The sequence below is a fragment of the Oenanthe melanoleuca genome, chromosome 5, assembly GCF_029582105.1.
Source record: "Oenanthe melanoleuca isolate GR-GAL-2019-014 chromosome 5, OMel1.0, whole genome shotgun sequence".
NCBI lineage: Eukaryota > Metazoa > Chordata > Aves > Passeriformes > Muscicapidae > Oenanthe > Oenanthe melanoleuca.
In genome coordinates this window covers 17,108,753-17,132,826 of record NC_079339.1, presented here as the reverse complement: position 1 = coordinate 17,132,826, position 24,074 = coordinate 17,108,753, and the positions used below count along the sequence as shown (strand labels likewise).

At 40.5% G+C, this 24,074-nt stretch overlaps 1 protein-coding gene across 7 annotated transcripts in view; it reads left to right on the top strand.

Moving 5' to 3' along the window:
• Positions 1-15,160, top strand: part of TSPAN4 (tetraspanin 4) — a 412,521-nt gene extending 397,361 nt beyond the window's left edge. For all 7 annotated transcript variants that reach the window (XM_056493428.1, XM_056493429.1, XM_056493430.1 and 4 more), the window contains 3 exons: positions 3,321-3,452; positions 5,432-5,515; positions 8,241-15,160. In XM_056493428.1, coding sequence (XP_056349403.1) covers positions 3,321-3,452; positions 5,432-5,515; positions 8,241-8,309 — 285 coding nt within the window. In that variant the 3' untranslated portion in view covers positions 8,310-15,160. The remainder of the gene's footprint in view (positions 1-3,320; positions 3,453-5,431; positions 5,516-8,240) is intronic.
• Positions 15,161-24,074: the final 8,914 nt, after the last annotated feature.

Sequence of the window (24,074 nt, the reverse complement as noted above, 5' to 3'; positions counted from 1 at the left end):
AGAAGCCTATCTTTTCCAAGAAACAGGAAACAAGGGAAAAACAGAGCCTGTCTTTTAAGAGGAAGTTGCAGTTTTGGCTGATGCCTGAGGTGTTCAAGTTACCAATAAAGGAGTTGGGTTAAGCTGCAAACCTGCAAAGTGTATGAGAGGAAAGGCAGTGGACTCATTTTGCAGTCCTAGTAAGCCTCTAGGTCAGGGAGCTGTTTCAAATCAGAACATTCTATTGATTTCTTTTTAATACCTTCAGCTAACCAAACTCTCAGCCTTTCTCAATAGCGTTTCAAACCTTAAAAGGATCAGAAACACAAGCAGATAAATTCTGTGTCATGACTGAAGACTATGAAAGCTTACAAAGTGATTCTCAAACATGACTAAAATTCTGATAAGTTACCCTGAACTGCATTAAACTCCTTACCCACCAGGATTGGTTAAAGTCACAGGTGGAGATCATTAGAAAATGAGAAACAGGCATTAATTTTTAAAATGTTGCTTCATTCCCAACATCTTTGTGATCAATATTTGAGCACTTCTTCTTTTAACTAACCAGGCAGTAATTTGAGAGGCATGCAGAAAACCTATTAGCTTCACTAAAGGGAGCAAATTCAGCTCACTTTTGCTGCTGTGTAATGCCTTTTCATGTTTATTTAGACCACTGTAACCAAGAAGAAACTTGACCCATCTCCCTCAACAATTTGGCTGCTCAGCTGCATCAATCTGGGATAAATCTGTTGCTTGTCACATGATCCAAAATCACTCCTGCACACTCTTTTTTTACTTGGACATCCACTTGAGTTCTCAGCTTATCTGCCTTTCTGGCTTTTAGCTGGAGCCCTTTGCTGAATCTGAACTGGTGATCCATTTCAATCCCACTTCTGCTTGTTCCCTTGTTCCTGCATCTTTGACCATGGATCAGTGGCCCTGCTCCCTAGAAATGCCCGTCACGAGACTTGGCCTTCACTGAGCAATGTTGCTTCTGCATTCTCAGGTGTCTGTGGTGCTAGAACTCTGCTGTTTTCATCACCTCATCTTGAGTAGGGCCATGGATCACCCACTGCTTAATCCCATTGCTCATCCTTCGTCTTCCAAAGATATTTCTTCCAGTTGTAGTTACAGACATTATTTCTTCCAGTCCCAAGACCACTGATCCTGTGTTATGTCCTTTATTTATACCTTGAACTTCTCTTAGCCCGTTCTCCTGTTGCTGTGTCTGCTGTGCTTTTGTACAGAGAATCTGTGTGGGCAGGCAGTTTGTGTCCAACTGCAGCTCATCTTTGCAACTGCATTCCTTCCTATTCTCACCTTGTGGTTTACCAGGAAATTTTGCTCTTTGGTGTCCCAATCCTATCTCATGGCTTAGCCATCTCCTGCTTCACAGGCTCCATAGGAGCAGCTGTCCTCAACCTGTTAGTGAGCTCTTGGCTAAAAAACCCGTGCTTCATCTTCATCTCCTTAGTCTGTCAGACTGACACCTTCAGCCGTGCATTATTATGGGGAGAAGGAGTCTAGTTCTGATTCATGCAAACTTGTGTCACTTGAGTTTGGCCAGAACATCACTCAAATGTCTCAGCCCTTACCACTGCACACTCTACATCACAGATGAGCCACATTTTTAAGGCTTGCTGTTTACAAGCTGTCACTTCTCACTGTCTATCAAAGAGCTGCCTCCTGACTCTAATGATGACAGCCTGCAAGACCTTCTTCTTGTTAGATTTCCAAATAAACAGCCTTCCTCAAATGCATGCCATGTATTCCAGGCTGCTCCTACCCACTTTTGGGACCTGTTACACATGGACCTCCTGTTTTCTGTGCAGGAACACAGAGGAAAAAAAAGAAAGGCACAAACTTTTTTTTCTACTTTCACGTCAGTTTGAAGAAAATGAAGCCTGTAAACTTACAAATCAAACATTTGCAAGTGGAGGATTGAGTCCTGCCACAGACCAAATCAAAATTCAGAGCAGAAACTTGGAGGGATAGATGTTAGCCCAGGAAAGTTTTCTGACTTTTCCTTGACAGAAGAAAAACTCTGCTGTGAGCACTGAAATGTCTCTATCAAGGAGTACTTTCTGAGTGCTTGAAGCATCATATGATGCATGAGGCAGCATGTGACACCTCTGCCCTCTATAGGTTTGGAGTGGCACATTTTGTGTGTGCAACAAGACCTGAACACTGCAGTTCTGCTGCAGACTGAACTCTATAACTTTTACATAACAAAGGAAAGCTCTTCCTTAAGCCAGTGTAAACATCAGGATCTCAATTAGGTCTTTGGCCCTGGTGATGCAGATGTCTGCATGATTATGAGTCTCTCAGAAACAAGAGAAGTGGTCTCTATAGGGATGTGAAAAATACTCTTGATGCTTATATAAAATCACATCTAAAAAAATAAGATCTTGGCAAGTAATTTTGGGACTATGTAGGTGGCTGGCATAGCCCTGAAAAAGTATGAGATACTGTAAATAGAAGAGAGCAGTTTTGCAGCCCAGTGTTGTCTTGTTTTACTCATTGGTGCTGAAGTGTCTAAATACCAACAAATTCATACTTTTGCATAGGGGGACAGATGGTGTATACATCTATATGGTAATGAGTCTTAGCTTATTTCCTATCACAGGAATATACCAGTTCCCAAGGGGAAGATGGCCACAGACTCGTTCCCTGTACCATTGTGTGTTTCTGTACTTTTCATCCCACTACCAAAGTCGAACAGACCTTCTGATTTAGCAACGTTGTGATCTCTGCACTCACTGTGTCATGGTAGGCAGAGACTTAAGGCACAGCTATTAGAGCAGCATCAGATGATGACATTAAAGAACTGCACCACAGAGAGAAGAGGAGAAAATACATCTTTTGCTGACTGGCAAGGACTTTCAAAGGTGATGAGTAATTAACAGCTTAGTGAGAAATTCACCTTGTTTTCTTCAATCATGATCCCAGAAGTACTGTGCTGTAGAGATCCCAGTATCTTCATCGTTTGGGTGCTGTACCTATATCTTTTTTCCTGACAAGCTGCAAACAAATGTTATAATTCTGGTCAGTCAGTAACTCAATCTCAGTACTTACCTGAAGTTGTTGAGTTTCAGTTCCTGGGGCCTTTGCTTCTTGCATCAACATTAGCTGCATACAAGGCTACATTCAAATGTAATACAAAAGAGTGAAGAAAAGGGTCTGTTTGGGTAAAGCTGAGGAAGTACTGTATTTCTTTAAAATTTCAAGCCTCTGCTGGTGTAATCAAAATGCAGTGTCAAGCTCCAGGAGGCAAAGTCAGAACAGGCAAAAGTCAGTGACAGATCACACTTACAGTATCACCTGGGTTCATCTTTTTCCAGTTCAGATGCTGTGGAGTCTCCAACTACACGGACTGGTTTGAAGTGTACAACACAACCCGGGTGCCAGACTCCTGCTGCTTAGAATTCAGTGAGAATTGTGGGCTCCATTCCCCAGGGACCTGGTGGAAAGCGGTGAGTAGCTCTGCAGCACACAGCAGCAGCTGCCTTGCAGCCCAGGTGAAGGGCAGGCAGGTAGTCATTTGCAGGGCTGCACAGATGATAAACTGTGCACCTCATTCATCTATCCTAATTCACCTTTCATCTGGTGCTTTCAGATGGCTCCTGTTGAGTTATGGCCTTTGACCTCCAATGAAACCCCCTATTTAGTTATTATTATGATCTGGTTTCCTTTCAGTAGGCTCTAAGCTGTGGTTTAACATTGCAGACAGGTCCATTCCAGCACTGATCTGCAGCACAGACTAGTGACATCTAGCTAGGAAACAGCAGGAATGTCCTTTATAGTGTCCCACCTACTGGGGTCAGGTAGCAATAAAGGCAAATGGTTCATGCACACACAGGCCCTGAAGCAGCAGCCATAGCTTATCACAGCCCAGGCAGTCCTGAGGCAAGAGGACTGTGAGACCCTTGAGCACTCTTCTCCCACCAGGGGCTTCCACTGCACAGAAGAGTGGGAACTGTTCTGCTGAGTTGCCAGCAGCATTTTTTTTTTCATTGAGTTTCTGCATTTGCCTGTAATCAAATCCAAAACTCCATGGGATAATTCCCCTACAATGTCCTCAGCAAGATCTTTCTGGAACAGATAGTCAGAGCCTAAATATGTCTCTGAAATTAGCTCAGCAATTCTTTGTGCTAATTACAGGTAGTGCAATTACACAGGAGGGGAGTGGAGTAAGGCCACCTGATGAAGTGGAATTATAACTTAAGTTTTGCTCATTCTAATGGTTTGTGAAGACAATGAGTAAAGCTCTCTTGGCCACTTTCTAGTGAGATTTCATATGCATGGATTAGTACTCACAGAGGCTGAGTTCACATCAAACACAGCTTCCTTATACTTCTTGAGTAGCTGCAGGTAATTCTTTTAATTTAAGGACTGAAAAGTTCTTCTGTTTTATTCAGGGTAACAAGAAAATTAGTGCAGGTTAACCGTCTAGCTTCTGATGGGCATTAATAGTTCTTCCTTTATACATACATGAAAGCCCCTAACTGAAGGCTGAACGATTCTTGGCCATGAACATTTACAAGACAAGGGGCACTGTCTTTGCACAAGGTTGTCTTACAGACATTATTATTTAAAGAAAGGTTTCGCTTGGGCCAATTCCACCATCCCCAAAATTAGACCAGCAAAACAGGGCCACTGCTACAATAGAATTTAAAGCAGGAAGAAAATAATGGAGGAGTGCAGTTTGAAATGGTGGAAAATGGTATGAAATGGGCCCATGTGCAGCAGGAGCAGCTACTGAGCCACTCACACTGGGACTGTTAGGTTTCATGTGTCTGTATGCATTATAAGAAGTGTTTATTTCCCTGAAACATGGAGAAAATTAAATCCTTATTGTAAGGTTCTACCTGTTTCTGGTTGGGTTTTAGAGGGCAAAGAGGACCCAAACCCAGTGCTTGTTTATTTGTTGTTGTTTAACCCCAGCTGGCTACTAAGCCCCACACAGCTGCCTGCTCACTTTCCCACCAGTGGGATCAAGCAGAAAATTAAAAGTCAGAAGAGTGGGTTGAGATAAAGACAGTTCAATAGAGAAATCAAAAACCATGGTCTGTGTAACCTCTCAAAGATAACAAAAATATCTCCAGATTATCAGCCTTGTGTTCAGGACAAATCCAAAGCACAGCCCCATACCCACCACTGTGAAGAGAATTAACTCTACCCCAGACAGAACCAGCACAGTATTTTTAGTTACTGGCTGAATTTACATGGAGCAGTGCTCATGCAGCTTTTTGGACGTGGGTTTTTTTGTGTCACTGGGATTAGTACTCCATGTTCAAGTTTCAACCCAAAAACACATTGTAGTTGCTCCAGCACTGAAATGATAATCCAGGCTACCTAGCAGCTAGGTCAGATCCATTTTTGTTCTGGTTGTATATTCTCAGGAGAGTAGAGCTGTATTTATGACTAATACAATATTCTTGGTTTTTTTTAGCCTTGCTATGAAACTGTGAAAATATGGCTCCAGGAAAACCTACTGGCAGTGGGAATCTTTGGATTGTGCACAGCTATGGTGCAGGTACAGTTTAATATCAATTTTCAAATCCTAACTAATTGTAAATAATTAAGTGACCATAGATTCAAAAATATACTCTGCTCAAGCAGGTTTTAATAATTTTGCATGATGGTAAAGGAAAATCCTGCAAGATTTAAGTACTTTGTTTTACTTTAGTTAAAATACTGTGTACAAGGCACAGAACTAGGAATACTGCACAGTGTTTTATGATGCACTGCAAAGAGCTGGCACTTTATCAAGTGGTTTATCTAAGACTAAAACTGGATGTGGGAGGGGAGACTAGACTCCAGACACCTAATCAGGGTAGGATGAACAGTCTTTAGGGTGCCTGTATTTGTCCAGTTATTCTCCAGAGAGGAGAATATCCAACAGTATAATCCAGAGGTATCTTAAGTCTTCAACCTCATCCCTCAGGCCAGGGTACATTTCAAAACAGGATTAGTCAACCCTGCCAATAAACCTATGCTCCCTATGCTATTAATGGCAGGAATGGTTGGCATAGACTTGCCACTGATCAGATTTTTGAGTTGCAGTTCTTTCCACTGTGACTTTAGTCAGAGAAGAATCTGTTGTCCACCACTTTGTCCCTTATACCTGTGCCTTTAACCCCGCCTGCCGTGGTCGGCCAATCTAAGCACCGGTGGCACAGCCTGAGGATGCACAGGTGAAAGCTGTGCTGGAGCTCAGGCTGGTTCAAAGTCCCTTTTCTAAATTCAATAAAGATCTAGCTTTATTTTCCAGCTCCCCCTCTCTCACACTCAACATTCAAGCACAAAGGATGCCATTGCTTAGCTAATTAACACCATGTAACTGCAGATTGAGCCATGGTTGTTTGGTTTGGGTTGGGTTGTTTTGTTTTTTTTTTAATTTTGCCTGGTATGCCACTAGCAGCAGCAAGACACAGCCTGGGATCAGTATTCTACTCACATTCCCACTAATGACAGATTAGGCAGAATGGCACATATCTTACTCTCTCATATGTCATGTATCGGCTGCAACTTATTAATGCAAATGCCTGATGCCTCACAGGCCCAAATTCAGTACAGTTTTGGGGTTTGTTCCAGTATAGTAAGCAGATATGCTTAGAGAAAAAAAAGCACAAGATCATATGGCAGACAGACAATTTATTACTGTTGTTAATATATTGCCATAATTAAAAACAAACCAGCTTTTGAGCATCCATTCAGCATTTAGGGTATCTTTAAAGGCTTCACTAAAAACCCCCAGCAGCCCATGGTCAGAGTCCTAAATATAATAAAGTTCTAATACAATACTATCTTTCTGAAAGAAAGACATTGCTAGTTTGCATGGAAGTAAACACTTCAGACAATTTAAAAATGCAAATTCATGTTCCTAAAAAATGCTGTGCAGTGCAGGGAAGACATCTCAGAACACAACAGATTTTCAGTCTGCCTTCCAGCGGCCTGGTGTGATTGACAAAAGTTTCTGTGCACTGTCACCTCAAATGAGCTGGGCTCCCTCTCTTCTGCTGTTTCAGTTTTCTTTTTGCCCATAGCATGTGACAGTTTTTCATGTTAAGCATCTTATAGAATCATACAGTGACATAACTTGAAGAACACACAGCACATGTAACAGAAGACTCTTCCTCAGTTGTGCATGCTTCAGGTTATAAACCCAGTTCAGCCACCACTGCTTTATTACATAGCTGTCCCCAAAGGTGTTCCTTTGCCAGGAAGCAGAAGGCAGAGTTCAGGGAAGGCCACTGCTTGCTATAAACAGCACACCAAAAACCTAATAATCTGATTTCACTATAGAAGTGTGAAACTTGAAGATTAACAACTTTATAACCATTTTTTCTTCATAAATATAAGTGTGTGTGTGTGTGTATTTATATATTCTTTCAAACTACTCATTAACAGGAATCATTACTCATGTAAAGACTAAATTTGAAGTGGTCAAATTAAGTACTTAAAACAGAATTCATACCCTAACATTTTGTACCTGGCAGACCTTAATTTCAGTGACAACTCTTATGGTAGTGTTGCAAAGGAAAAGTAACAAGCACTTAGTACATTCATATAAGTACTCAGCTGGAAGGAAAACAAGACTCTCTCCCCTATCCCCTTCTGATGAAGTAATCTACCAGAGGCAGCACAACAGGTCAGTGCTTGGCTGGGAGAAGAACCCCCCACCTCCTTGCTGCTTCTCTTGAATAGGCTGAGTAGCAAAACACATCCATTGTTGATGAGGCATTGATGGCCATGATTAATGCATGTTCAGTCTCCAGTGATTCCCCCACAGGGATCTGTGCACACATACTCTTGGAAAAGTAAAGAACAGTCAAGTAAACACAGCATCCTTAGGGCCAGGGATTAACCCAGTGTCTTTCAAAACAACAGCTACAGGGATACCCACAGAATACCCACAGAGCTGGAGATTGTCACTATAAAATATTTTTAAGCAAAAGACATCTAAATTTTTTCCAGTATTCCTCTTCTCAGTATCTGGTGGCTGCTCTTGATGGAGAAATCAACTCTCCCCTGCTCTCACTGTTCATTCTGTAAGACAGCAATACAGATAAGGACAAAAGGCAGACAGACTAGGAACAGAACAAGGACATGAACAGGCACGAAAAGCAGTATGTGACATGTCCTCCTGTGTGTGAAAAAAACTAATGCCATGCTCTTCTCTTTTTTCTTGTTGTTTCAATAAATAGGGATTTTTTTACTTACTGAAAAACAATTGTTTGTTGTTTCTTTTCTCTTAGATTCTCGGACTCACCTTTGCAATGACCATGTATTGTCAGGTAGTCAAGGCAGACACCTACTGTGCATAGATACCATTCCCAATCTTTCTGCTTCTCCTCCAAAGGACACAGGAGAAATCTCCTTCATGCTCATTCATCTGACCTTTTTTCCCCCCCCTTTGTACTATAAACTGTGTATAATGCTATCTTTCTGAAGATTTTGTGAATCACCCCACTTTACTGAAGGAGGAAGAAAAGAAAAAGTCAGTACTTTGAACTGGCACAGGTAAGAAGCAGCCTTGTCTTTAAGCAGAGGAAAACCAGAAAAGCAATGGTTCCTTTTCCATGGTCTGTGGCAAGGCAAGAGAGGCTGCTTACGAGGTGCTGACTGCAAATCCATTTAGAAAAAGATGGCACTGAGGCAACCTCTGCAAAAGCTGCCAGGCTGCCTTCCCACATTTCCCAGTCTGGAAGCAAGGACATAGAAAATAAGTGTTCTTCAGCAAGAAGGTACAGAGTAGCTAGCACTGAATGAAATTGTAATTTTTCTACAGTTTGCACACAGTTAAAATGTCAAGATCAAGCAGCCCTGCCTCCAAGTGTCTCAAGATGATTGTGTAGCCAGGAGAGGATCATCTTCAGAAATACATTGTTTGAGAGGAGTATTTTTAATCTTACGTGCCGCACAGTCAGGCTTTTAATGGGAATCTGTACAGCGAGATCCTGGCTGGTAATGGAAAACATTATTGGACATTGCCTCATTTCCTAATTGCCAGTGGCATATAGATGGTTGACTGCCTATGTTATATATATTACATTCATAAATACATACTTTTCTGAAAGGAGGTGAAAATACCCAGCATCTAACCTCAGAAAGAGGAAACCTTTCTATCCTATTTTACATTCCAACTGAAAAAAACAAGTATTATTTCTTGTACAAGGCACTATCACTTATACCTCTGAGAAACAAGTAATTACTTTCAGCTGTATCTTCATTTCAGTAAACAACTTGTGAGTGGGCTCTCTCTGTCAGTCTACTATGGTTTTATTTTTTATCATCCCTGCTTCAAGTAAGTCTGCCAAAAAATATCACTCATTTCCACACTTGAAGATGTGTACAAAGCTGTCAGCTGTTCCTTCCCTGAATGTCACCATTTCATTAATTTACTTTGGGATAATATCATCTGCAGGTATGATAGAGTTTGCCTTGCTGAGGAAAAATCTTTCTCACATTGCTCATTTTTCTGAGAGTTATTAAGACTTCAGATGCTTTTATGCTTAGCTTTTTTTTCCCTCCCAGCTGCACACTGACAACAGCCAAGACACAGTCTCTGTTAGAACTGGAGTCACTTCTCAGTGCTCTTTTTCAGATGCATTTTCCTCTACCTAGCTGCTGGCTAAAATATAATCCACACTTTCTACAATATCATGGAATCACACAGGTATGCAGAAATCTGACCAAAACTTTCTTTAACTGGGGAACAGCCACTCACTGGTAACTGAAGTAATAGATGTAATACCCTCCTATGCACATCTTCTGATGGTGAGGTTAAAAATCAGATGTGTCCTATTGTTCAAACAAGTAATTCACTGCCAGCAAACAGCTCCAGGTAGTGCAGGTGTGCCAAGAAGAAACTGAAGCACCCCCAGGGAAAGGACAAAGCCGGGAACAGGCAAACAGAGCAATGCAGATGGCCTGCTCCCTTCAGCCAGCATTTGAGGAGCTGTCAGCCACTGTCAGAGCAGAGAGCTGACCATGGAGCTGTGTTATCCCAGGAAACTGAGTGCAGCCATTCCTGCAGACCGGCACCATGCAACAAGCTCATAGAGAAAGTTACCCTGCTTACAACAGCAGGTCTCAGCTCTGAGTGACATCTTGCGTGCTTTGATTTAAAGGCAATTTCCAGCACAAAGCTGGACTTGCCAACCCACAGCCTATTGAACAATCTCCTTTACACCCATAACTAAACCTTTTCTGGACCTGTGTTATTTGACAGATTCACCCTCACTCCTTAGATTTGGGGGTTTTTTTATCTCTTTGCTGATTTCCTGCAGACTTCTCACTCTCAGGCATGAGCTACTCCATATTTGCTGGGAAATTGTTTAGGACAGTCTGATGTTTAAAAGAGCAATTATCTTCCAAAATTTTACCCCTTTGGGGCCTTTAGCTGTGCAGGCTAAGGTACAAGTAATGTATTACTTGTGTGCTTCCCAATCACTATTCACAGCAACCTCCACACCACTAAACGATTTTACTGTCATGCAAACAAGCCCAAACAAACCCAAGCTGAGCAAGTAGCCCACACACACATGCCCTATACTCCAAGCAAGAGGCTCATTCATCATGTTGCAATCACCAGTCTCCATGCTCTCTGCTTCTTGAGCCCAGGCTGACCTGCAGACTGTCCTGCTCTGCAAAAGATGGTGTAAGTTTGTTTCTTCCCTCTCCTACTATGTTCTAACCTGCACAGACACAATTCCAGGTTAGCTGTACCATTAGTTCTGGCCTTAGTTTATAGTCTGTACACAGGGGTGCTCCTGCTGACAACTCCGAGTTTCTACCACTGAAAAGCAGCATGACAGAGTGATGAATACATTCATAAAACATTGATTTTTTTTTTTTTTTTGAGACAGATAAAAGGTAGACAAGTCTATTTGTAGCAATCCCTGCCATTAAAAATTAACACAGAGACAGCAGGCTGATGGTGTTCAGTTGATGGGAGCAAACCATTGTGCAGAACTCCCACAGAGAGCAACTCTCATCAATTTGCTTGATGGTGGTGTAGGGAAAAGAGAGATCACAAACCCTTCTCCTGTGAGTCTCACAGTAATATGTGCTGAGCTCTTAGAGAACACTTCTAGACTTCAGCTAAAGCTTCAGTGGAAACAAAATATGAGAAGCAGACTGGAGACAAGACACATTTTGTGGTTTTCTCTAATCATTTTCCACAGTTTAGATGTCTTTACAAGATAAACTGCCTTGGTTTTCAAAAACAAGTACCTAAAGGGAGTATAAGCAACATTCACTTTGTAAATCCCAGTCACTGCAACAAAAACATACAGTTAGGGGAAAAAACAGAACAAAAACCACAAACAAACGAAAAAATCCCAAGCAGACAAACAAACAACAACAACAACAATTTTTAAAAAACAAACAAACAAAAAACCCCAAAACAACCAAACAAAAAAAAAAACCAATCACATATTGCTGCTAAAAACACTTTTTAAAATACTATCCTTCCATTACCTACTGAGATGCTACTGCAACTTGTTGATAATTTGAACTGGACTATTTTGCATATTTAGTGTTACTAACTCTCTCCACACAGACCAAACAGCTGTTATGGTGCTTACAGCATTACCAGCACAATCTGATTTCATACCTCTGAACACACTGCACATAACAAGCCTCAGACTTACCATATTTTTTAAGAGCACTGCATCCTTTCTCTGCTGAAAAGGTGAGAATATTTTGCAATGTGTAACAGCAACAATATTTTAAAAAAACCAAACAAAAAAGCCAAAAAAAAGGACAGTACCATTTTACACATAAAACTTCACGTTACACTGGTTGATTATATATAAGTAACCTGTAGTACATAAAATATCCATTTGAAAGGCTGCTGATATTGAATGCAGGCAGAGCAACAGAGAAGTCATTCCAATTGCTTCTATTAGTGTCTTGTCACTTTTAGTAAAGTCTTTTATATTATTGTGACTTCTTATCTTTAAACATGAAGGAGGACTCAATACATTTAAATTAAAGACAGAACCAAAGGCAATAAAGGAGCACTCCTAATTTATTCTCATGGCTGTTTCTGCTTAATAACAAGATATGAAGGCACAGGGCATATTTCAGCATATATGGCATAATTCAGCAGCATCAGGATTTGGCTCTTTAGATTCAGTCTAATATACTTTTGGCTGTTCATCTTCACAATTACTAGGAAAAAAAACACCAAAAAAACCCAACCCCAAACAATATATTTAATAGAATATGGTTTATTTTCCTGTACTGTCGCTAGCAGCTAAATCTTATTACTTGTACAACATAATTACTGTTCTATGAATAGTTCTTTGGTCTCACCCCTCAAATCAAACAAACTCATAAAGGTTTAATCTTTGATCAATAATTAGCATTTAAATTCAGCATTGTAGGATTTATAATATGGAGAGGAAGGAAGTGCACAGAAGCTGTAAAAATACTCTGTCTTGCATCAGCAATAGGGCTGCTAAGGGAATCCACCCAAACCCTCACTTCTCACAAACCAATACGAACTGGTCACACTGAGCACATGTGACTGGGCTGCCTCTTACACCTTCCCAGGGCAGGACAGGAGGTTGTCAGCATGGACAAAGTCCCAGCCTTTCATTTACCCCTTGGCTTCAGTGTTGTGCTATAAATGTGGCACCAGAGGTAAGCAACAGAAACCAGCAGTTGATCATGGCATTTATTTTAAACCCAGACTCTCTATTTAACTCTAATTTATCTGCAGGATTTTGCTAAGTGTAACTGATCTGCATAGATACTGAGTTTGACACTTAGAAAACACGGTGGGACTTGCCATGGGAAATCTTGTTTGGATTCCATTGTGAATTCTCCTCCCTTGTCACTGGTATCTTACCCACAGTGGGCAGGTCTCCTCTGTTCTTTGGATTTGGTTGCTGCAATTCCAATGGTACATTTTTGTGCATTCATATAAAGAACAAAATTTAAAATATACATTTTATTTTTAAAAAGTTATTAAATATTCTTTAAAGTTTACAACAGAATGTCTTTTGTTTTCTTTATAAGCAACTACACTACAAGCTAAACAGTGATTCTGTACAGACCCAAAGGTATGTGTGTGTGCAAGTGCACACACACACACATATTGTATGCAATTTAACAAAACCCTACAGTGTTCTACTCCTTTCTCATTTCTCATTACCTTTGATTTGACCTATCCTTCCTTACAAATTTGTGTTTATTAATATTATTATTATTTAAGTGGCTTGCCTATTCCCAAGTAAATTTACGCCTTTCTTTCCTCTTAAGGGCAGGCAACCTGAAATTATGTGGTAGTCAATAACAATTCAGAAACTACTGGGAGACCAGGTTTAGTGTTAAAAAAATACTCAGACCCAAGCACAAATTATTTTGTGTTCACAACTTGTCTGTTACTGATAGCTTGAAATAAAGGGACTTCTCTTTTTCTGAGGTAGCTGCTTACATTCAGAAATTACATAGAAAAACTTGAAAAATTAACACCAGAATGTTTTTAATTTGAACAACTAGGAACTTGTACTGTGTCAGATGAGAAGAATGTCTGGTTAGCCAGGTATGTTATCTGCAGTCATGTCTAACACTGCCTTTTTTATACAATTTGTTGTACCCTACAGGTCAAACAGCTTCACAAGTGAAATTGTCTCTAAACTGTGCATTCTGAACAATGACAGGTGTACTGTTGAAATTGTAATGGGAGAAGCAGAGACCCAGAGGTTTTAGAGGTTGTTGCAGGAAGCATCATAAGGGATAATCCACACCTTTAGTGGAAGTTTCTTACAGCTCCCTCAGTTTAGGAGAGATATTTACATTACTTGAATTGTCTTCATCCCATTAAGCAGACCACTAGATGGTCTCATCAGCCACATCTATTTTTAATCCCTTTCTGACTTTGTGAAACTTTACACTTTAGTCTTGCAATATAGCAGTGAATTTCACAATTTCTTCATGTTGCATTTAAAAGAATCCTTCTTATATGGATTGCAACATGTTGCCTTTCTATTTCATTTACTCATCATTGGTTCTATACTTTAGGAACAATAACTTAATGATGCTTACAGAAATATGTGGCTCACAGCAGCAATATTACCTTTACAGCTTAATTTGCCTTTCCACTAGAGCTTAACCCTGGGTAATTGAGTATTCTATTGATTTTCAAGATCCCATTGTTTCAAACAACTAAGCCCAGTATACCTTCTTCCCCCAGTAGCTAGCCCAGTTGTCTTTGCTTTTGTACTACACGTTGGCATAGACAGAGCTGTTCCTACTTTAATCATCAACTAGATGAATATTTCACCCCATATACTGCTGTTTTTCCAAAGTACACTTAACACAACCTGGAAATATCAGGCCTAGCTGATTATTCTGGCTGTGTAAAACAAAGTACTTTCTATTTGCATGGCAATAATTTTCAAAGAAATTTAAGGGCAGCTTATGAAGCTTCATTCAAAGTTTTGTCTTGACACATCAAAAGTGCAAAACTCAGAGTCCTATGTTTCTTATCTTACCATGCTGAAAACCTCAAACAAATAAGAAATCTGACATTAATACGACATGATATAATATGGCAAATGCCATTTGAAAGGCTGGTTTTTTCTGAAGACCCATTAGTTGCCTATGGTAGGTCACTATACCCTAGGCTTTGCTTCCTTGTCTCTCCCTGTAATAAACTGTTTCTCCATGGAAATACTGTGGGTTCACTAGAAATCCTGAGTTTGCTGACCTGCAAGAATAGCTCTGTTTACATTCTCCTCCAAAAGCCAGAAAACTTTCACTACTAAATCTACACCAGTGCATGTTAGACAGCCAAACAGAAGTTCTGTGTCTTAGGATGAGGGTTTTTAATGAAGAAATAGCTGATCAGTTGAACCTACTCCTTAAACAAATCCCTGGTATCTTTAATGCAGAAATCATTTAGGCAGAGCAGAATATTTTGTTACTACAGAATTGCTTAACAGAGACTTCCCTTGCAATTAAAGAATAATTTGAAAGGATGGGATAATTATACACTGTAAACTTCCTCTTATATTCCCATGGTACTGCTATTACAAAGTACAGTTCAAATCACAGGCAACAAAATAAATTGTAATTGTATATAGTTAAATACACAGAAAACAAAAATCTGTAGAAAGCAAAGTACAGCATGAAAAATTCTAAACTGTTAATGTATATTGCTTATGTGTCTGTGTCTCATACTGACAGTGACAAGAGTTTCAGATGTAAAGCATTCATCCTGAAGATAAACTAAAAATTACTGGAGAGATACAGGGATTTCAGGAACTGGTTTCTCAAAGTCTATTCAGATGCACCTCATCATCTCCCTCCTCCATAAATACCCTTCTTTGGCCCTGGCCCTAAAGCTTAAGTCCATCACTGCTCCAGCCTTTCCACCTCTACTATTTAAAACTGCTGTTCTACACACAAAAATAAGTGATCAGTTGCAGTGCTAGTCTGTCAGATGTGGAGGGGATTCATTGTTTGACTATAAATTTTAGTGCCCAATGGTAAGACATGTTACATGGCTTTACAAAATTCAGTTTAATACTGATTTAGCAGACTACAGTCTCTACAGAACAAAGCAGAATAAGGACTGTGACTGAGTAATTAATGCAGCCTGGTTCTGGACCTATGTAGTGACTGAATCTGAGTTGCTCTTAATGTCCTCAGTTCCTTGATGCAAGCCTGCAAATGGCTAGACAAGTACCTATCAGGCAGAACTGCCACTGGCTGTTTAGCATGCTCCAGGCAGACTAATGCTGCAGGGATTCTTTTTCCATTTTTTTAACCCACTTTACCTTGGAAACTTGTTCAGTGTTATTGTATCAGCCACAGATGCAATTAACGGATTCTGATATTAAAGCTCACCTTGAATAACAAGCACCCAGGATATTGAGATAAAAAAATGCCTCATCTTAGAAATTATGCATTTGTTGTTCTTTTGAAAGGCTCACCTGCATCCATACACTCTTAAGGTGACTGGGGCAGCATATGCATCCCCACAGCTTGGACTGTGGCAGCCCAACTGCCCAAGATACCTTCTATTCAAGAAAAAAAAAAAAAGTGTAAAAATGTATTTGTGTAGCTCTGTTATCTCATTTTCAGGCTGTCATTTCTCAAGGAACAAACCCTCTCCATCCCTTAAGGGAGTTAGAGCTGTTTGCAGACTCAGTTAGGATGAAGCATTTGCAAATACTCCAGGAAAAGAGCACTCCTGCATGGTGCTGATTCTAATGCTTTTTTGGAGCCCCACCTCTCACTCTATAATCCAACACCAGGTCTCTTATCACAAAGTCACCAAAAGCTTAGTTACAATCTCAGAACACCACACAGCCTCCCTCCCTCCCTCCCCACTGATGGCCCCTGTGTTAATTTCATTTGAAAGCCAAGCTGCCATTAGTTGAACAGGGAGGCTGTATGGAAGTACAAGTCAAGCTCTTTGGGTGAATTCTTCATGCTGTAGGCTCAGCTGCAGGAACTGGACACACAAATATGTTAGAAACAGTAATACATCCCCTAGAAGCGAGAGGTGCTTTGCTTATTCTGGTGAGCTGCTAAGTTATGGTCTCTCGAAGGCAGAGTTGCTTCTAAACCTCATGTCTGAAAACACTCACCTTTTGGGGGAAGGACAGAAATTGTGAACTCAGACCTGTGCACAACAGAAGGAATTATGGATTTGCAAATGCAAATACAAGAGAGTACATAGACTGAATTGATGTGTCATATAATTAATAACTCACTTTCCCTAAACAAAGTAATTCACCAGCTTGGAAGTACAGCTTGTTGTCATGGAACTTGCTTGATATTTGGTGCTAATAAAAATTGAAGTTTTAAATCTTCCTGTGAAGTCCGTGCATTGAAGTTTGTCCCTATTAAACACCTTCTTATTCCTGACTGTGCACCACAGCTGGTTACCCTGACACAAAACATGTTCATTATCAAAAGGTCCTTTGAAATAAGTGCTCAGAGGTTTCAAAGAAGAATTATCACAGGAAAAACTGGCACAAGTAAAAGCTTGCTGCAAATCACACTCTTGTTCCTGATGGAATCAAGGGTTAATGTACATTCAAAAAATCTATGTGCATGTGTTCTTCTCCAAACCAAAATATTCCAAGTCAAGCAATCTGTGCTGTGGGTGGTACAAGACTCCAATTTATCCAAATATCAGCACAAGGAAAGGTGAGAAAGAAAAGGGAAAATAAAAATGGCAGGTATGAAAAAAACATAAATGAGGATTAAGAGAGAAGATTGGGAATGGACAAGAGACTTGAGCAGACTGGTCTTCCCCACTGTAAAGTACAAAGTTATAGCAGCATCCCATGAAACATGTGGTGAACCCATTTAGAACAGGCCCTGTGTCCTGTTCCAGCTGCTTTCCTGTTCTCTTCAGACTGCAATCCCATCCATTCCCCTCCTAGTGCAGCACATTCACTAAGCTAGTGAAGGACACAGGAATACTCAGATGATGAACAGCTATAAAAGGTAGAGACACTGATTTCTCTTATATCCTCCAAATTGCAGTTCTTCCAGCCTAGCAGGAGATCAATCCAGGGAGCAGTGGCCTTGGATTTATATGCAATTTAAACATTATTGAAAAAGGCTGAGGATGAAGCGATGCATCTGCAGGTCCTGAGGGAACTGCTGGATGAAGTAGCTGAGCCACCATCCATCATATTTGAGATATATAGCAGTGCAGTAAAGTTCCCACTGACTGGTAAAGGGAGAACATAACCCCCATTTTTATAAGGGGAAAACTGGGATACCTGGAGAAGTACAGACCCATCAGTCTGATCTCACTCTCAGCAAAATCATGGAGCACATCCTCCTGGAAAATATGCTAAGGCATATGGAAAATAAGGATATGTGTGGGGACAGCCAACATGGTTTCACTAAGGGAAAATCACGCCTGATAAATCCAGTGACCACCTCTGATGGACTTACAGAGGTGGATAAGGGAGGAGTGACTGACATAACCTACCTGGACTTGTACAAAGCTTGACACTGTCCTGCACCACAGCCTCGTCTCTAAACTGGAGAGACATTGGTTTGATGGATGGATCACTTGGCAGATAAAAAACCAAAGCAACCAGCTGGATGGTCACTCTCCAAGTCCAAGAGGAGACCAGTGAAGATGGTGTTCCTTGGGGGTCCAGGAGGATGTTTGGACCAGCACTGTTCAACATCTCTGTCAGCAGTGTGGGCAGTGGGATGGAGTCACCCTCAGCAAGTCTGCAGATAACACCAAGCTATGAGATGAAGTCAACATGCTGAAGGGAAGGGATGCCATCCTGAGGGGTCTGGACAGGCTGGAGACATGGGCCCATGGGAACTTCATGAAGTTCAACAAGCCAAGCACAATGTCCTGCACCTGAGTCAGGGAAATCCTGAGAGGCTGGGCAAACACAAATACAAGTACAGGACTGAGAGCAGCCTTGATGAGAAGGGATTCAGTGCTGTTGACAAGAAGCACAACCTGGCAATGTACTCTTGTATCCCAGAAAGAAAAGCAGAGCAGTCAGCTCTGAGTTGAGACTGATTCTCTCTACTCCACTCTAGTGAGATCCCACCTGCAGTACTGCATCCAGCTCTGGGGCTCCTGACATAAAAGGACATGGACCTGCTGGAGCAGGTCCAGAGGAGGCTACAAAGACGCTCAGAGGGCTGGAACACATCTCCTATGAGGATGAGTCTGAGAGAGTTGGGATTTTCAGGCTGGAGAAGAAATAGGTATTAGAAATAAATTCTTGACTGTGAGGGTGGTGAGGCACAGGAACATACTGCTCAGAGAAGTTAATGGATGCCCCATCCCTGGAAGGCCAGGTTGAAGGGGACTGAGCAACCTGATCTAGAGGAAGGTGTCCCCAGCTCACAGCCAAGGGGTTGGAACTAGATCATCTTTAGGGTCATTTTCAACCCAAACCATTTTACAGTTTAAAAGAGCTCAGCATATCACAGGTGATCTGTCACAGCTATTCTGTCACTGTTACATGAAGCACAGTATCCTGCAACTGAAAAAGCTTTCTTACTATCAGTGCAACTGCACAGAACATGGGAGTATTCAGCTACACAGTCAGATCTAGTGCTGAACAACTGAGCACGCTGGTGCCTTACGTGCACAAGCACCTCTGCTGAAGTATTAACAGAAATTCAGGATAACACCACCACTCTCAGTGCTGATGATGCACCCTTATTTCATTTTCATTTTCATTTAGTGAGCTCTCACTCAAATGAAAGATTCCCTGAAAGCTTTATAGCATGAAGTGAAATGGCAAATTAAATTGAAATTGAGATAATCCCCAGAAATGTATACACAACTAAAGCAACTCAAAGTCTAGACACCTTTCAGACTGGCAAGTTCTTATAAAAATGAGAAAGAGCAATCTCCTATAATTCTCAAGCTTTTCAATCTGTCTGAGGACATCCCAGAATGCACCACACTGTGTCTCCACTATCATTGCAGTGGGACTACACAGATCTCTATCAGAGAATGAAGTACTATTGAAATGGGTTACATCAACCTAAAACACCAGAGAATTTCACATACAGGAGTTAAAAAAAAACCCTGATTTCCTCTGTCTACTTCGTTGAGATCACAAATCACAAATACCCATGTAGTTTTTACTTCAGTATTTTCAAATAGCAACATTTGCTTGTGTGAAAGCCTAAGCAAGATCTCTATTCAGATAGGAAAGTTGCTCAACTCTGCAGTTTTTGTTTTTCAAGTCTGCGTAAAACTGTTCCTACAGCAAAAATATTATAAGTGAAAACCCACAAGGATTCACACTCTGGGTATACAGATGTACACAGAAGGAATATAAGCCCCAGGAATGAAAGTAGATTTCCCAGTAGGCAAAGTTGAGCTGTAGTTTCAGTTAAGTCTTCAGTGAAATTTTTGAAGCAAAGAGTATGATGATTCCCCAGAGAAACTGCACAACCACAATACCTAAGCACATTTAAAGATTATCATTCAGGGCTTTTAAATTGAGCTCTGTGTTTCCATTAATTCACTGAGCTGCCAGCCCAATCTCACACTGGCAGGCTCACTGCTCTCTAACAATTGAGAGCTTATTAAATATTAAGGTGTTAATCTTAAGTACTTCTGTTTGACTGAGAAATTCTAAACAGTGGACAAAAGATAAACATTTTCCCACTAATATATATATATATATACACACACATATATATATACAGAGAGAGAAAGCAGTATTAGATAAAAGCAAATGTCCCCAAACTAGCAGGAGAATTGTGTAATAAATCTATTCATTTTAAAGCAGCCCGTGTATCCCCAGAGTCACATCCCCTTCCAGATGTCTAGACCCAAATTTCACAGGTTTACCTCCGAAGGACAAAAGCTCACCTCTCTCCTGGCCTTGAAATGCCAGCTTAGGAATTAGAAAGATGATCACAGCAGGATTCACACTACTCTAATAATGCTACACTAGAGGTAAACAGAAAGACAAACAGTTTTAAAGATAGCAGGACCAACACTGGTACTTGATCTCTCTGACTTTCCATTCCATTATTTTTAAAAGCATTCAGCTAAGATAGCTTTTGCTTAAAAATTAGGCTAAAATGTATAATAAGCTGGACGTGTATCCAGAATAAGATTTTCTGAAAAATCACTTTCTACCTAACAGAGACAGTGGTCATCTAGTCAGATATTTCCTTTTCTATTTCAGAAGGATCACTTTAGATCCAGAACAACTTGGGGTGGGAAAAAGGAAAAGTTTTTAGTTGAGATTTTTAGATTTTCATAATATTGAGGCTTTCCACTAGACCCAACAGTAAAAGATATGGTGACTGAGGAAATGGTCAGCAGCAAATGAGGGTCGAGTTTCAGGACCTCTCTTCTGGAAAGGAGCCAGGAAGTACCCACAGGGTGCTGAAATGCCACTTTCCTCTTACAGAAGATCTGTAGTGTAAGCACTGCTGCCCTCTGAAGCAGGCTTGTGAGATCACATGGAGCGTCACTATCTGAAGAAACGAGAACTTCTCAGATTACAGACTGCTTTTGTCTTCTTCCTCTGCACCTTTCTCTTCACCCCAAGCTTTCTGCTGGAACCACACCTGCTCCTCTCCTCTCACCCCTGAGGGCTGGCACACTGAAACCTCTCTGTCAGGAGTCAGAGCCACATCAGACTGTCTACAAGCAAACTCGAATTTCCCTTTCTAGACAAGCACATATAGCAAAAATTGGTCAGGCATTACACCACAGGAGCAAAATGTAGATCTTGCCAAAAAATGAAAGAAATAAAGAGCTTACGGTCTGTGTATACACATGCAAACCTAGAGATGAATCAAAACTAGAATAGTGGAATTAGTGCTGAGGTAAAACACTAAGCAGCTGCCTGAGGCTCTTTCAGCAGGGACCTCAGCACAGGCTGGTGGATACCCTGTCCTGCTCTGTGCCAGTGGGCACCACTCTGACACAGGAAGCACATGAGCACTGTCATTCCCATTACAATATTTACGTGTGGGCCCAAGACAGTAGTTGCAAAACAAATACACTCACAAAAATTTTCCATTATTTTGTCAGATCTCAAAATGCAAACTACCATTGGGATCCATTTTGGCCAGAGGTTTAGCTGAGAGTCAGCCTCATGTTTCTTTGACTCATGGCATCTACAGGGCCATCAGTATGGGACAAAATACTTTCAGTTCTTGGTATCCACAAATAACATTTCAGAAAAGCAATTTCTGCAGTTCGTGTAATAAAGTAAAGAGGTTCTGAGGGCTAGCAAACACATAAGACTTCAAACTCCCTTGAAGAGATAATACAGCATGCAGAATTATGTAAGTAATTTTGTACTGCAAGTCAATCCCTTTATTAAAAGGGGATTACAACTATAGCATTTGGTGTCATTTACACACACATAACCCATGTATTAACTTCTGAATATGCAAAACTCAATTTGCAGCTGCAGTCGGCTTGTCCTGTCTCCCATTCCTCCTCCCTCAAGCTTTTTACCTACAAGAATATCAGTAGCTCAGATTTAAATTTCTAAAGGAATGAAGGTCCCAGAACTCTGTGAATGTTTGTCCTTCCTCCACTAGTGGCCCATATGGCCAGAAAATTGTAAGGTCTGCAGTGAGACAAAGTCTAAAATAAATAAATAATATTAAAACTCTTTTGTAAGATCTACAGGCCATTCCTTGAAACAATACAGATTTGATAATGAAATCTTCTTCCATTTACCAAGAGCTTTTTTTCAACTACTTTGGTTTGTTCATGCTCTATTCCATACTTGAACATCTATTTTATACAGACAGTCTTTAGAAATACTAACTACACAGGCTTACAAGTGCTTCTTTATGTAAAAGTAACAAACCCAAAACACAGAATCATTTTAACGGACAAAACATTTGAGGTGCAAAATAGCTTGAAGAAAAATGTGTTACTTAGGTAAGCACAGGAAGGAATTATTCTGATAATCTGCAGAACAATCCATGACTCATTAAATAAAAATAAGCTTTTCAGCTTCTTTCTAAATAAATTATTTTATAATCTTGTCTCTTCATAAGTAAGTCAAGTTTTCTTTGCCATAACTTCAATTCCAATAATAACGGCAAAAGACTGAGACATTAATCAGGACACTGAATCTGGAAGCTACACCAAACATCCTCCCTCAGGGTGAGCACATTTGATGGGCTATTAATGGAATCCTTTCAGCTGAGCATCACAGGTTTTACTGTCTGGCAGAAGGCAAAGTCTTACAGTGAAAGAAAAGCACTGCATAGAGAGATACTCCAAGAGCTTACCAGGTGCTGCTGCTTTCAGTGCTGCATTTCCAGACCACTCCAGTACAGCCAGAAATTCAAAACCATTTTCATGCACAGGACTCAAGCTGTTCTCCTCCTGCTCTGTTAGTGGGTGCAGTCAGAGTAACATATCCCCACCACCATGAAGAAACTGCCCACATTTAAGTGTCTGACACCTGCACTGTAGAATGCTTCACAAGAAACAAAGCTTTCATTATTTTGGGGTTGCTCTAAAATTAGAAGTAAATTCTTTCAGATGCTACTATTTACTTCCAGAAAAGCCCCAAGTGAGTTATTTAATGCTGCCTGTGCAAATAACCTTAAAATCCTTCTTATTACAAAAATAGCATTATCAATAAAAACTGGCTAAGCTACACAACTTCATGGCATAGCTCTGATCTCAGAAGTGTTTTCCTTTTCATTGTGCAGAACCAACATCTACTCTCCCATTCCAAATAACGGTTTTAAACTTCCTGCAGGATGGGAGAAAGGCATTACTACTTTTTTGATTCCTCCTATTCTTGTTGAGCCTACATGAGATGAAGCAGAATTATGTTTTCATTTGAGATTCATCAGAAGACCTGCAGTCAAGCTGAGCTGCACTGTTAAATTCTGTTTTAATTAGAAACAACAAAAATCCTTGAAAACAAATGGGCTCCCAGACATGCAAGTCAGTGGCAAAATCGGGCCAGTGGGATCTTTAAGCAGCAATGGTCCCTGAACACCAACAGTGATTGAATGTCAGCAGAAAAATAAAATGGCAAAAAAGCTTTCACTTACAAAGAAAACAGCTTGGAAATGAAAGCTGACCAGCAGTTTGACTCAGACATCAAACACAGAGACCAAAATGTCAGTCTTGAAAGAGAGAAGTACATCCCCTGAAGCACACACACAAGCAACTTCAAAATGCACAAGGTTAGCCTTGCAAACATGATCCACTACAGATCCTGCTCCTTTTTGTCTTTTCAGCTTACCCAGACAACATGCAGAAAGACCAGGGTGGGATGGAGAGAAGATGCCTCAGGGGAGTAACAATTCACCTTGTGGCAGGACGACTAACACACCATTATGCTCCCTTTGAAGTGTATCATGAGTGACATCATGAGTAGGAAAATATTCAGGCCTTTAAAAGATCCAGCTATTCTCTGTGGCTCTATAACTTATTGCAGTAGTTATCTCCTCCACCTGATTGCATGCTGTACAAATTACTATTTCCATTTATTCATTGCATAACAACTTGTCTCCATATCTACAAGCAAAGCCATTTTTTCTCAGTGTGTGTTCAGTTCTCACAGAACCACTCAGAATGGCAGCATGCTCTGTTCACTTTGACA